Genomic DNA, 12,719 nt, shown 5'->3' with positions numbered 1-12,719 from the left:
ACAACACATGTTTGTTGTTTTCTCTTGTTATTATGGTCATTCTACCCATCGTCGTCGTCGTTGTCGCTCTTGCCGATGCGGATGATGCACGGACATCTGCAATTTGGCACCTGGCACCCAGAGACCCACCCAGCCCGTGCCGCACCGCGCCCCTGAACCCACCCACTGATGCGCGCCAATACATTTTGTGCTGAGTGTTTGCTAATTTTATTTTGCTGCTGTCTCAGCATAATTATTATTGAGCCTCCATCGATTCGCCATTGACTTGGCATTGTTTTTGTTGTCTCACATTTTTCTTGCACTTGGGTTAATTTATGTAAACTGGGCAGCACCGCCTCACAACGGCTAAAGTCTTTACCATGGTGACGCATGCGACAACGTATAAAATGTATGGTAAAAAGAAAACAAAAAGCACGCTTACGCCCTGCTCAGCCGAATGTAAAGCAGGCGAAGCAAAAGGCGCAAGGAGCATATGCGTGACTCATGCATGTAAAAAGGGGAAGAGGAGCGGACGCACACACATAGGTGAAGAGTAATGTGACGTAGCAGCCTTACCGGCTGTTCATTTTGTTGCTCTCTTTGTCTCTCTCTCTCTCTCTCTCTCTCCCTCTTTATTCTTAGTGCTGCTCTCTCAGAGCTGTCTTTAAACTATGTTCAAGGAATCAAATTAATGTCAAATTAGAGAGCACAAGAGAGTCGACTACATTTGCTTTTTGGTCTTTCTCTTTGACTCCTTGCACAGTCAACGCGTGACTTAGGCGAAAGAGAGAGAGAGAGAGACCAAATGAGTCGAATTATAGAGACTAGGAGAAACATTGTCGACACTGCTTATGATCATACTCAAAGAGTTCAACAACACTTGCGTCGAGTCATATTAGTCAAACCGATGCAATTTATACACTACCTTTGAATAGTGAACACACCTGTAGTCAAACAAATTTTGCATTTCATTGCAAATACTTTTGTTACCTGTTGCTCTCTAGCTTATCGAAGCTTCACCTTCTCCATTGCCCCAAAGGGAAACAGATTTCTAGTGATAAATTCATATAGACCTTTCACAGGTTTATTTACGTGATGACGTGATAATTTGAAAACATTTGTATGGACATAAATATACCTTGTAGTCATAAAAGGAAAAATCAACAAATATATAATATATGCTGTCAAAGTGTCTATTTTTAGCATGCCAAATATTATAAGCCCTGTAAAAAATAAATGCTCATTACGTTTCTCTATCTCCCTTTAGAACTATGTGAATTTAGTTATTAAAGAGTAGAAGAAAACATAACAAAAGTTTTAGCTAAAACCTTGATTTTACATGAAAAGCTTGTAGATGGGATGTAGATGTTCATAGAAGATGTACGAGATATCTTATACACTCGATAAGTCTTAGCTGTGCCAGCTGAGCGTTGTTTGGAATACGGCATTTGGCCTAGTTGGCATTTCGCACTTTTCATGTTCAATTTGCATTTCCAAAAACGCAATGAAATCTAATTAACACACTCGAATTATAATTGCCAATTGTACTCAGAGAACATTGTCTAACAACAGCAGTAACAATAACAACAGAAAAGCAAACAAATGTTGAAAATATTTCAATTTCATATTTGTTCTCCTATTGTTCGCTGAGCACGAAAAATTGCTCTAACAAGAATTTTAAATATTTTAAACAGATTTCCGTTTTCTACTTTTTGCCTGATATTCTTGTTGTTGTTGTCATAATAATACTGCAGGCAGCTACAGTAGTCACTCCTCACTGTATGTAGGGTCATATGCATATATTACTTGGTATACTATATATCAAGAAAAATCCTGAATTTCGAAATTATAATTTCTATTAAAAATAATATGCTTTTTATTGGAAGAAGCAGCTTCAGCTAAGTTTTCCCACTACTTTTTTGAGACAAACATCTTAAGATCTTGATGTGAAGTATTTGAGGGAGTATAGGAAACTTACCTTAAAAGTGTTCTGCTTGCAGCTATAGCTAGTGCTTACTGTACTTCTGGGCGGGCAGAGAAATAGCCGAGTGGCCGAAAATCCAAATCAAAGGCAAAAGCGTGTAGACTTTATTTATTACTCATACGCCGCGTGCGACCAACCGTCCAACAAATTGAAGAAAAACATTTGTGGCGCTGCACAGCTGTTTTTGTTGTTGCACTGTTGTTTTTATTTAGTATTTTCATATATGTGTTTAGTAGATGTTCTGTTCTTTATGGCACGCGATTCCAGCACGCGGGGCTCAAGTCGGCTGTCGCATGGCAAATTGTGGCAATGAGGAACAAAGATAAGAGAAGAGAAGCGTATATATGTTATTTAGTGGAATTACTCGACAATTTAATACCGTTAAATATCGATGTCGAGCACAACTCTGAGATTTTCTGCTGCAAAATCATAAGAAATCTCGGATTTCTTCAAAAATATATTTGAATCGCGCGCGTGTGTGTGTGTGTGTGTGTGTGTGTGTGTGTTTGAGTTTGTGAATGTGTTCATAGGAGGTTGCTCAAATGGTTTTGGCAGCAAATGGACCAAGAGTCTTATTTGATTGTTATGATATACCGGCGCATCCTTTGACTAAGTCAAACCCCCAAGCTTCCGGGCTCATTTCAAATTCTTTGACGACGACGATGACGACGATGACAAACAGAGACAATGTCAATGTCAGATTTAAATATATATATATTTACATATATGCATATATAGATTAGATAATTATGTGAGAGAGGAGTTGAAGAGGCAGCTAGCTATATAGAGTCGTCGTCATGCCCGGTGCTAGAAAATGCAGCGAGACTAGGCAAAGTGTGCGCCAAAGACCAGATACGCTCGAGCTGGAGGTACTGAGCGTAGATTTAAGGACGCAACAGCAGGAGCAGGAGCATGAGCACGAGCAGCAGCAGGAGCCCGAACAGGAGCGGAAACAACAGGAGCCGGAACATTGGCCAGCTTCTGTTGCGCAGCAGACGGCAGCAACGACACGTCGCAGTCGCTGGTTTAATTTTGCAAGTAAATCGCGACGGCGACGACTGCTGCGATGTGAGGAGGAGCAAATGCAGCTGGCGGTAGAGCAGGAGCAGGAAGTCGAGCAGCAGCAGGTGCGCCTGGCCCAGCCAGAGACCATGAACATTGGCAATTCAACGCTGACAATCGCCTCGCCCGCGGCCATACACACAAAGCCAGCACTGACATCGACAACCACTGCGTCAAGCCACCTGACCGATAGCTTTTACAGTTTGGCCAATGCAGATGCTGGGGATCCCCCCAAGGCTGCCATTGATGTGGAGCAACAGTACAAGGAACAGCCGCCGTCCAAGCCGCGTCTCTCCATGCTGCAGCGGTTCTCCAGCTGGCGGCGCAGTGCACCCGAAAGCCTGCCCAGCCGTCGCCACAGTCGCCTCCAAAGCGGAGAGCTCGATTCGCAGCCTCCACTCTCGGCCTCGGCGTCGGTGTCGGCTCGCAATCTGCGACGCCTATCGCAGCTGCGACGTCGACGTAGCTCGTACTACTTCTCGGGTAAATGGGGACTGGGTAGCTGCCAATAGAACTTGACCTAAGCTCTAATCCATTTAGAATTTCTTAGCTAACTCTCTTCCTCTTTCTTTCTTTCTCTTGCAGATAATGAACGCAGAATCCGTGCTAACGACAAAGATTTCAATTCTCAGTTTAAATATCACGTGAGTAAAGTTTTAAGTTTAAGTCTGTATAACGAGTATCTTGCTCTATACCCTGAAGAAATGTTGGATATATTGGCTTTGGTGAAATGTATGTACCAGGCTGAAGCAGGCGTGGCAGAGCCCACAAAGTATGTATATTTCTGGACGATAAATTAAATCGACCTAGCCGTCCTTCTGTCTGGTTGTCTGTCCGTTCTTAAGTATGCGGCGATCTCGTTAACTTCAAAATCCACAAACTTGAAACCCAGTACAACTTCCATCCCATTTGCCTATTATAACTAAATACTTACAAAGGCGTAACTTAAAAAGGATGACGCCTGGGAGATGCCAAATGTAGCTGATAGGGTCGTGTGATGAATACACAAACTATAAATAATATAGACTCAGACAATGGATGATCCTAGGCAAATCCTTATTTCAATAGTGCAGACCTGGCCTGTCGAGCGTACACACATTGAGATGTCTTATTTGTATACTACAAGTTTCGCAAATAACCATATTGGGGTTGTAGGAAAAATGATGCATAGGATGCTTAGAACATCTGATACTTCGGTACTTTCAACTAAACATGAAACAAATATGGGTCAATAAAGAGTAAGCTAAGCTTAATGAGTCGACTCCACTTATTTTCTGGCATGGCCAATGATGAGCTATAACCGAATTCTCATGCCTTAGTGAAACGCATTTGAAATATAAAATGATATATTTTATTCTCACGTGTAGAACAACTACATTAAGACGTCAAAGTACACCCTGTTGACGTTTCTGCCGTTCAACCTGTTGGAGCAGTTTCAGCGCTTGGCGAACTTCTATTTCCTCTGCCTGCTGGTGCTCCAGTTGATTCCGGCGATATCCTCGCTAACTCCGGTGACGACAGCGATACCCTTGATTGGGGTGCTGACGCTAACGGCCGTAAAGGATGCCTACGACGATATCGTAAGTATATATACCAACTGTATAAGAAGATAATGTATAGCATTTTTCCGTCTGACAGCAACGACATCTGTCCGACTCGCAGGTGAACAATCGCAAGTCGAAGACTCTGCGCAATGGCAAGTTAGTGGAGGCCAAGTGGTCTGATGTCCAGGTGGGCGATGTGATTCGTCTGGACAACAATCAATTTGTGGCCGCCGATATAATGCTATTGACGACATCGGAGCCGAATGGACTCTGCTTCATTGAAACGGCCGAGCTGGACGGTGAGACGAACCTGAAGGCCAAACAATGCCTAATCGAGACAACGGAGCTGGGCGAACAGCACGACCTACTGTGGAGCTTCAACGGCGAGATCATCTGTGAGCGACCCAACAACCTATTGAACAAATTCGAGGGCACACTCATGTGGAAGAATCAGCGTTTCGCTCTTGACAACGATAAGATTCTGCTGCGCGGCTGTGTTCTGCGCAACACGCAATGGTGCTACGGCGTCGTTGTCTTTGCCGGCGTCGATACCAAACTAATGCAGAACTCTGGCAAGACGCAGTTCAAAAGCACAGGAGTCGATCGCCTGCTGAACTTCATCATCATTGGGGTTAGTCAAGGCATACGTCATACATAACTATTATAGAATAACATTGGACTGTCCTTGCTTGCAGATTGTGCTGTTTCTGGTCTCGATTTGTGCGTTGTTTGCGCTTGGCTGCGCCATCTGGGAGGGTCTGATCGGTCAGCATTTTCAGCTATATCTGCCCTGGGAGCACATCATACCGCAAGAAATGGTCGCTTCCGGTGCAACGGTCATTGGGCTGCTCGTTTTCTTCTCGTACGCCATAGTCTTAAACACAGTTGTGCCAATTTCACTCTATGTTTCAGTAGAGGTCAGTGCTATATATATACATCCATATGCATTCCATATATTTCCCTAAGTAATCTACATGAATTGTTCAGTTATCTCAAAAGTTTTGAATGTATTTTAAATTCTATTCCAAGTTGTGGAAAGTATGAAAACGTTCCTCAATTTATATTCCTTGTTTTTAAACAATTCTTAAGATTTGTATGACTTCACTTTGAAGGATATGTAACTAGGCGAAGAATATAGACGCTTAAGGGTTCTGAACAGGCATTCAGACCGCTTAGTTAATTTGTAAGAGAATACGCAAAAATCTTTTCTTTTCTTTATTTTTCATACCAACAAGCTTCAATATCTGCCTAAAAGGTTATTTGAGAGCTTAAGCCCTAGGCAGAATGAGCCAGGACATGGCTGGGTCGTATTTGTACATAATTAAGATGTCCTTTATATATAAATATATGTATGTGTGAAATATGATATGCGATTTCTGTTCGTGCAGGTCATACGCTTTGCTCAGTCGTTCCTCATCAATTGGGACGAGGAGATGTATTATGCACGCACCCAAACATATGCCAAAGCACGCACCACCACGCTCAACGAGGAGCTGGGCCAGATACAGTACATCTTCTCGGACAAGACGGGCACCCTCACGCAGAACATAATGACATTTAACAAGTGCAGCATTAATGGACGCACCTATGGAGATGTCATTGACCTGCGCACCGGCGAGCTCATTGAAATAACTGAGGTGAGTCCCCTTTCTGCTCTTCCTTTCTGCCCAGCGCCAACTGTAACCAATTAAACACACATATATGTATGTTCGTCTACTTATACATGCGCGAGTCCTCTGTCCGGCCACTTGGCAACGGTTTACTCTGTGTGTGGGGAACGAGGCTTAAGCGAACTAACACTAATTGGGCGATGTTGTCTATCTGTGTGTGCATCTTGTGTGTATGCGTGTGTGTGCACTGTGCGCCTGTTGGGTATGCAACAGAAATGTATTCAAGCGCCCACGCCTAACGACAGAGCACCGTTATTGCCTTTCACCTGTATGTTTAAGAGCAAATAATAGTCAGTAAATTGAATTCAATTCAATTAGTCACTAAAATATGGAATGCTAAAATATTTTCGAATCCCTGAATTATAAACTTCTGGAAAGATCCACAGATTATTCAGATTTTGAACATTTGTTTTAAATTTCCGATACTAGAGCGTTATTATGATTATGGGTGCAAGTGTTAACTGATATATGGTTCAACTGTGATACATCAGCTATGTAGCTGTTATACATTAGCTTTATAAACGTTATACGACAGCTGTGTGTAACTACTATACAACTGATATACAACTGTTATAACTTATATTACTTATATATTTGATACATAAGTGTCATACAACTGTTATACATTAGCAATTTAGCTCTTGGGCAGCTGTTATACATTATCTATATAAGTGTTATATAACTGTTATACATTAGCAATTTAACTGCTCGACAGCTGTTATACATTTGCTGCATAACTGTTATACATAAGCAATATAGCTGATATGTAGCTGTTATACATAAGCTACATAGCTGTTACATAACTTTTAAGTATCAGCCCTATAACTGTTACAAAACTGTTATACATTGCAGTTTCCTTTTTCAATTTTATGAGCTGATAACTGACTGAAGATTTGCGATGTAATAACAGATTTATTACGAATTAACTTGTTAGCTAGTATCGTATCGTATGTGAATAGAGTAAATTCTTGAGCATCGAATCAGCATCGATGATTGCGACTGCAAGGAATTGCAATGACAAGAAAGCTGAAGCACCGTAGCCCGTAACTCGTAGATATTGTGTGTCTTATTATTTAATTGTGTGCCCAGCAAGCCAACAACTCACATTACTCGTTATAGCAGCAAACACTTTTCCAAACTTGCAACAGCAGCCACAGCTATAAGAGCAACAGCAACAGTAACAGCAACAGCAACAGCAACAGCAAAAGCAGCAGCGGCGCCAACAAGCGCACTAGCAGCAGCGCTTCAACGGCAGCGACGCCCACGGCACCGCCCACAATACTGGTGCACACAGCCGAGGTGCATGCAAAGAAGAGCGCACTTCTAGTCACTCAAGACGGTGGCACCCAGTTGGCCCACAGTCCGGAGCAACTGTGCGGCCGCATTGCCAGCGAGCAGGCAACGCCTACGATTAGCACAGTGGAGAATCCGCTGGCACGGAAGCAGGTGCATTACCTGTCGCCCAGCAGAAGCGTGGCCAATGAGGACGATGTGGACGATCCCGGCGGGAGCAAGCGTTCCGACAATCGCAGTCCCAGTGACAGTCCCAGCGCCAACAGCGGCTTGGGCGCCTGCTTTACGCGCAGCGGGCAGCGCATGCGCCGTCAGCTATCCGGCGGGCTCTCTACGAGCTGCACCAGCGGCAGCGGCAGCGTCAGCGGCGACAAAGTAATAATCTTGCATGACAGTCAACCAGAACACAAGCACCAACAACAGCAACAACAACAAGAACAAGAACAAGAACAACACGAACCACAAACTAACCGCAAGCTGGTCAAATTCAATTTAAAGCCATCTTCATCATTTGCCACTGAATGCGAGTCAGCAGCTATTGACAGCGACAGCGGTTGCTGTGCTCCATTTCGACCGCACCAACACAGCTATAGAAAAAGCGAGAGAGGCAGCAGCAGCAACAGCAACAACAGCAGCAGTAGCAACTGCACCACCAACACCACATGCACCACCACTAACGCACACCACCGTTATCTAAGCACCCACCGCTTCGCCACTAATTGGAGTTCGTCCCACCAAAAAGTGCACGTATGCATGTTGTCCACCTGTTCTCAAACCAAATCCTGTCTATATATGTCTTAAGCAATACGAAATGTTTGGCTTTCAGTGTAATCCCAACTCTGCGTGTGTGTATATGTGTGTGCGTATGCGTGTGGTCAACACCTCGCTCCAGCTTGATCCAATTGTATTAATTGTTTTTGGGATATAAGTCTTGATATAACTATTTATATATAGCAGTGCTTTACTGGCTTTACAGATATACACCTGATATACCCACATACACTCACACATTTACACATACACATACACATACGCATACATACATAGTTATGAAAACTGCTTTAGATGGTTATTCCCACTCTTAATTAATATCGTAAGCCTAATCGAAATAGATCGTATAGCTTATTAGCCATAGCATACAATATCGTAACTTTGCTCCATATCGTTTTAGGTATTATTTGTTACGCTAATCATATCTAATGCCTTTTCAATGTTCGCATTCCGTTAAACGTACGATGATTATCGTTGGCGAAATAGTATTAGTTGCATGTCGCATATCGTATCGCCTATCGTATCGCATATCGTATCATTGCAATAGAATATGGTACATAACTTTCTACGCGTAGACCCTGGATATATTCTCACGATGTATTTACGAACCGCTTGATGGCATATTGAATATCGTAATTCAGATATCGTATTAGGAGTTGAATATGTATATTGTTGTTAAAGATAGATTTATTAATATGTTACGTTAACATCTTTGATTAAACTAACCACCCAATATAATTCCCAGCCAAGCTATCGTAAACCTCTTTATCGTAATCTAATTGGAATCTGGTGCCTGCCTCTGCTTATTGCTAAGATTAACTGCTTACAAATATAAACATTTGTCTAACTCAACAATGCTAACAAGTCACACTGATATCTTAGAAGTTGAATTGAAGCAAGCTCAATGTAATCCCGTTCGATCAAATTTTTAGGCACTCGAACCGGTTGACTTTTCGGCCAATCCGCACCACGAGATCGATTTTCGCTGGTACGATCGTACTTTGCTGGACGCGGTGCGGTCCGATGAAGAGCATTCGCAGAACTTTTTCCGCCTGCTCGCTCTGTGCCACACGGTCATGGCGGAGACCGTAGACGGACACCTGGAGTACCAGGCGCAGAGTCCCGACGAGGCGGCCCTCGTCTCGGCCGCGCGCAACTTTGGCTTCGTGTTTCGCACACGCACACCGAACAGTATTACCATCGAAGTAATGGGTCGCCTGGAGGTAAGTGAAACTTGACACTACGTTACCTAAAACTGATCTGATATCGAACATCCACAGGAATACGAACTGCTGCACATACTCGACTTTAACAATGTGCGCAAGCGCATGTCCGTCATCTTGCGACGAGGCAACCAAGTGGTGCTTTATTGCAAGGGCGCCGACAACGTGATATACGATCGCTTGCATGGCGGACAAGAGGATCTCAAGGCTCGCACCCAGGATCATCTGAATGTAAGTGATCGATATCGTAAATTAAATACTGTTCAACATAGATTTCTAACAGAAATTCGCGGGCGAGGGGCTGCGCACTCTGGTACTGGCGGAACGTCGCCTGTCGGAGCAGTACTACAACGACTGGCGAACGCGGCAGCAGGAGGCGGCACTGTCCATGGATTCGCGTGAATCAAAGCTGAACGCCATGTACGAGGAGGTTGAGAGCGGTATGCAGCTGCTGGGAGTGACAGCCATCGAGGATAAGCTGCAAGACGGCGTACCCAAGTCAATAGCGAACCTACAGAATGCAGGCATCAAGATCTGGGTGCTCACTGGAGACAAGCAAGGTAGTTTCATTATTAACACCTGAGCAATAGGCCAATTCATTAAAACACTTCTATCCTCTTGGTAGAAACGGCTATAAACATTGGCTATTCCTGCCAGCTGCTCACAGACGAGCTCGTGGATGTATTTATCGTGGATGGCAGCTCCGTTGAGGAGGTGGAAAAGCAGCTGCGTCAGTTCAAGGAATCTATCAAGATATTTGATCGCTTTCGACCAGGCGGTAGGTGCTGGAGCTCAGAATAGATGGATCAACGCTAATAGTATTGTATATCGTTCAGGTACCGAGGCACGGAATCATTTCAACAGTGACAGCAGCATGGATCCAATGAGCGTTGCTATGACGCAGACATCGGCTTTTATGCAGGATGCTAACGGTTCGACCATACCACCGCCGCCGCCAGCCATATCGGTGGTTACCTTTAGGTGGGATGCCAAAATTAAGGATAATAAGGGCGGACCAGACAGGTAGAGGGCACTCCAAAAGCAAATTTCCAAATTCTCAACTCAAGCTAAAGAAAAAACAAAAAAAAAAATTAAAAAAAAAATCAAAACAATGAATTAAGATTCTAGATGCAGTTAAGCTAAACCAGATATGACACCACAGCGCAGCTAGAAAGTCACCCTGTATTTTACTGCTAACTCTATCAATCTATGTATCTGTCTCTCTCTCTTTCTATCTATCTTTTTTTAGGTTTTAATTAACCATATTTGTTTGTAAACTACAATTTTTCTGTTTTTTTACTTACCTTTTCGGTGATCTCTAGATTTCTCTCCCTGTCTCTCACAAGAAGAGCTACCTATAAAAGAATTATATAGTAGCTTTTAGTTTTATATAGTATAGTACCGCTTGATTAGTAGAGCAAAACAAAACAAAAAAGGAAAAGCCACAACTAGATCAAAACAATTATAACTTAATGTATCTTTTACTAGTATACCCAAGGATGTTACCCTCTATTGGTACTTGTTCCGCCCGTCAAGTAAACAACAAAAAAACTAAAAACCAACAAAAAACACAATTTTTTAAAATTACAAATTGTTTTTTGTTATATTCATGAGTATAAAACCAAATTAATGTGCATTGTTTAAGTTCTGTCAGTTTTGTCATCATAATCATATTTAATTTCTATACAAGAAATGCGACTATCGAGTCAAAGCAAACACTAAACTTGAGTACAAAACAAATTCAAAGTTTAGGCCAAAGTTAAACTTACATTTCTCATGCTTACAATCGAGTCCGATTCCCGATCCTCAGTTCTAATTGTTGTTATTGTTGTTGTGGTTCATAACTAATATCATTTAATTTTATTTCAATTATAGTTGTATCTATGTATCGTGTCGTATATTGTATATCATGTATTATATATCGTGTAACGTGTATCATATATTGTATGTCGTACATCGTGTATTGATAACGTATATTGTATATCGTTTATCGTGTACTGTATATCGTATATCGTATGCCATGTATAGTATAAAATATATCGTATATCATGTATAGTATAAAATATATCGTATATCATGTATCGTATATCGTATATCGGGTACATATATTGTATATCGTATATCTTGTATTGTGTATCGTATATTGGATATCATATACTGTATATCGTATAACGTATATCATGTATAGTTTATCGTGTATCGTATCGAATATAGTGTATCGTATATCGTATATCATGTATCGTTTATCGTATATTGTATACCGTATATCGTATATCACATATCGTATATTGTATATCGGCTGCCTTCTTCATATAGAATAATATTTGTTCTCATCTACATTTTCTCTTAAGAACATAACAGAGAAAAAGAGAGTGCCAGAAGTATCTCTTATTCTCTCTCTCTCTGTCTCTCTTTCTCACTCGCCCTCTTTGTCTAACTCTGTTTCTGTAACTGTTTTTCACTCTAAATGTTGACTGTTGTTCTTGTATGGCCATTCTTAAAAACTCATCTAACAAAGTTCGTACTATTTTGCATTTCTCATATACACCTATACACCTCACACAAACAACGATTCCTTTGAACTTTTCACTAATATATACTTTCTCTCTCTCTCCCACACAAATTCACACCCACACCCATAAACGAACAGCGCCGAGTGCAATGATATTTTTGGCGATCCTGAGAAAAACATGGACGGAAGACGCTCTGCACCCTCGGTAATTGTGGACGAGAACACCGGCTTCGCCCTAGTGGTCAATGGCCATTCGCTTGTTCATTGTCTGTCACCGGAACTGGAGAGCAAGTGAGTGGAAAGCGCCATAGACACTCCTAATATGAGTACTAAGGCTTGCAGATAGCTTACGAGATCTGCATTAAATAGTATTTCTTAATTTGCGTTAATGTTCAGATAGAGCAATATCCAAGAGTAATATTAGAATTTAGCAGGTTTTAGTTTTTTTTCAATAGCTAATATATAGTAGTAAATATATCTCATAAGTAAATTTAGCAAATTCATACCAGCGGTCAGATCTTCTTTAGTCTGTATACGATATCGTTTTACCATTGATGTGTCTTCTGATCGAAAAATCTACTTACCATACTAACTACTCTAGTTTTGGTAATATATGTTCTATAGAGAGTACCACTGACAGTTCTTTAAAGTCTCGAACAATATTACCCCATCTATAATTTT

At 41.8% G+C, this 12,719-nt stretch overlaps 1 protein-coding gene across 12 annotated transcripts in view; it reads left to right on the top strand.

The window, feature by feature from the left end:
* The window catches only part of LOC111594979 (phospholipid-transporting ATPase ID), a 39,562-nt gene that overhangs the window by 24,213 nt on the left and 2,630 nt on the right, over positions 1-12,719 (top strand). For 4 of the 12 annotated variants that reach the window (XM_030225897.1, XM_030225898.1, XM_030225899.1 and 1 more), the window contains 12 exons: positions 3,611-3,669; positions 4,393-4,605; positions 4,664-5,200; positions 5,265-5,486; positions 5,958-6,206; positions 7,359-8,279; positions 9,236-9,526; positions 9,584-9,757; positions 9,810-10,086; positions 10,152-10,304; positions 10,363-10,549; positions 12,177-12,329. In XM_030225897.1, the coding sequence (XP_030081757.1) occupies positions 3,611-3,669; positions 4,393-4,605; positions 4,664-5,200; positions 5,265-5,486; positions 5,958-6,206; positions 7,359-8,279; positions 9,236-9,526; positions 9,584-9,757; positions 9,810-10,086; positions 10,152-10,304; positions 10,363-10,549; positions 12,177-12,329 (3,436 nt within the window). Of the gene's footprint in view, positions 1-2,701; positions 3,509-3,610; positions 3,670-4,392; positions 4,606-4,663; positions 5,201-5,264; positions 5,487-5,957; positions 6,207-7,358; positions 8,280-9,235; positions 9,527-9,583; positions 9,758-9,809; positions 10,087-10,151; positions 10,305-10,362; positions 10,550-12,176; positions 12,330-12,719 lie in introns of all 12 variants that reach the window. The other 8 variants (XM_030225893.1, XM_023308479.2, XM_030225894.1 and 5 more) reach the window with 7 other exon arrangements.

Source organism: Drosophila hydei, unplaced genomic scaffold, assembly GCF_003285905.1.
Source record: "Drosophila hydei strain 15085-1641.00,03,60 unplaced genomic scaffold, DhydRS2 tig00008148-arrow-arrow-pilon, whole genome shotgun sequence".
Taxonomy (NCBI): Eukaryota; Metazoa; Arthropoda; class Insecta; order Diptera; family Drosophilidae; genus Drosophila; species Drosophila hydei.
This window is presented reverse-complemented; position numbering and strand designations above follow the sequence as displayed.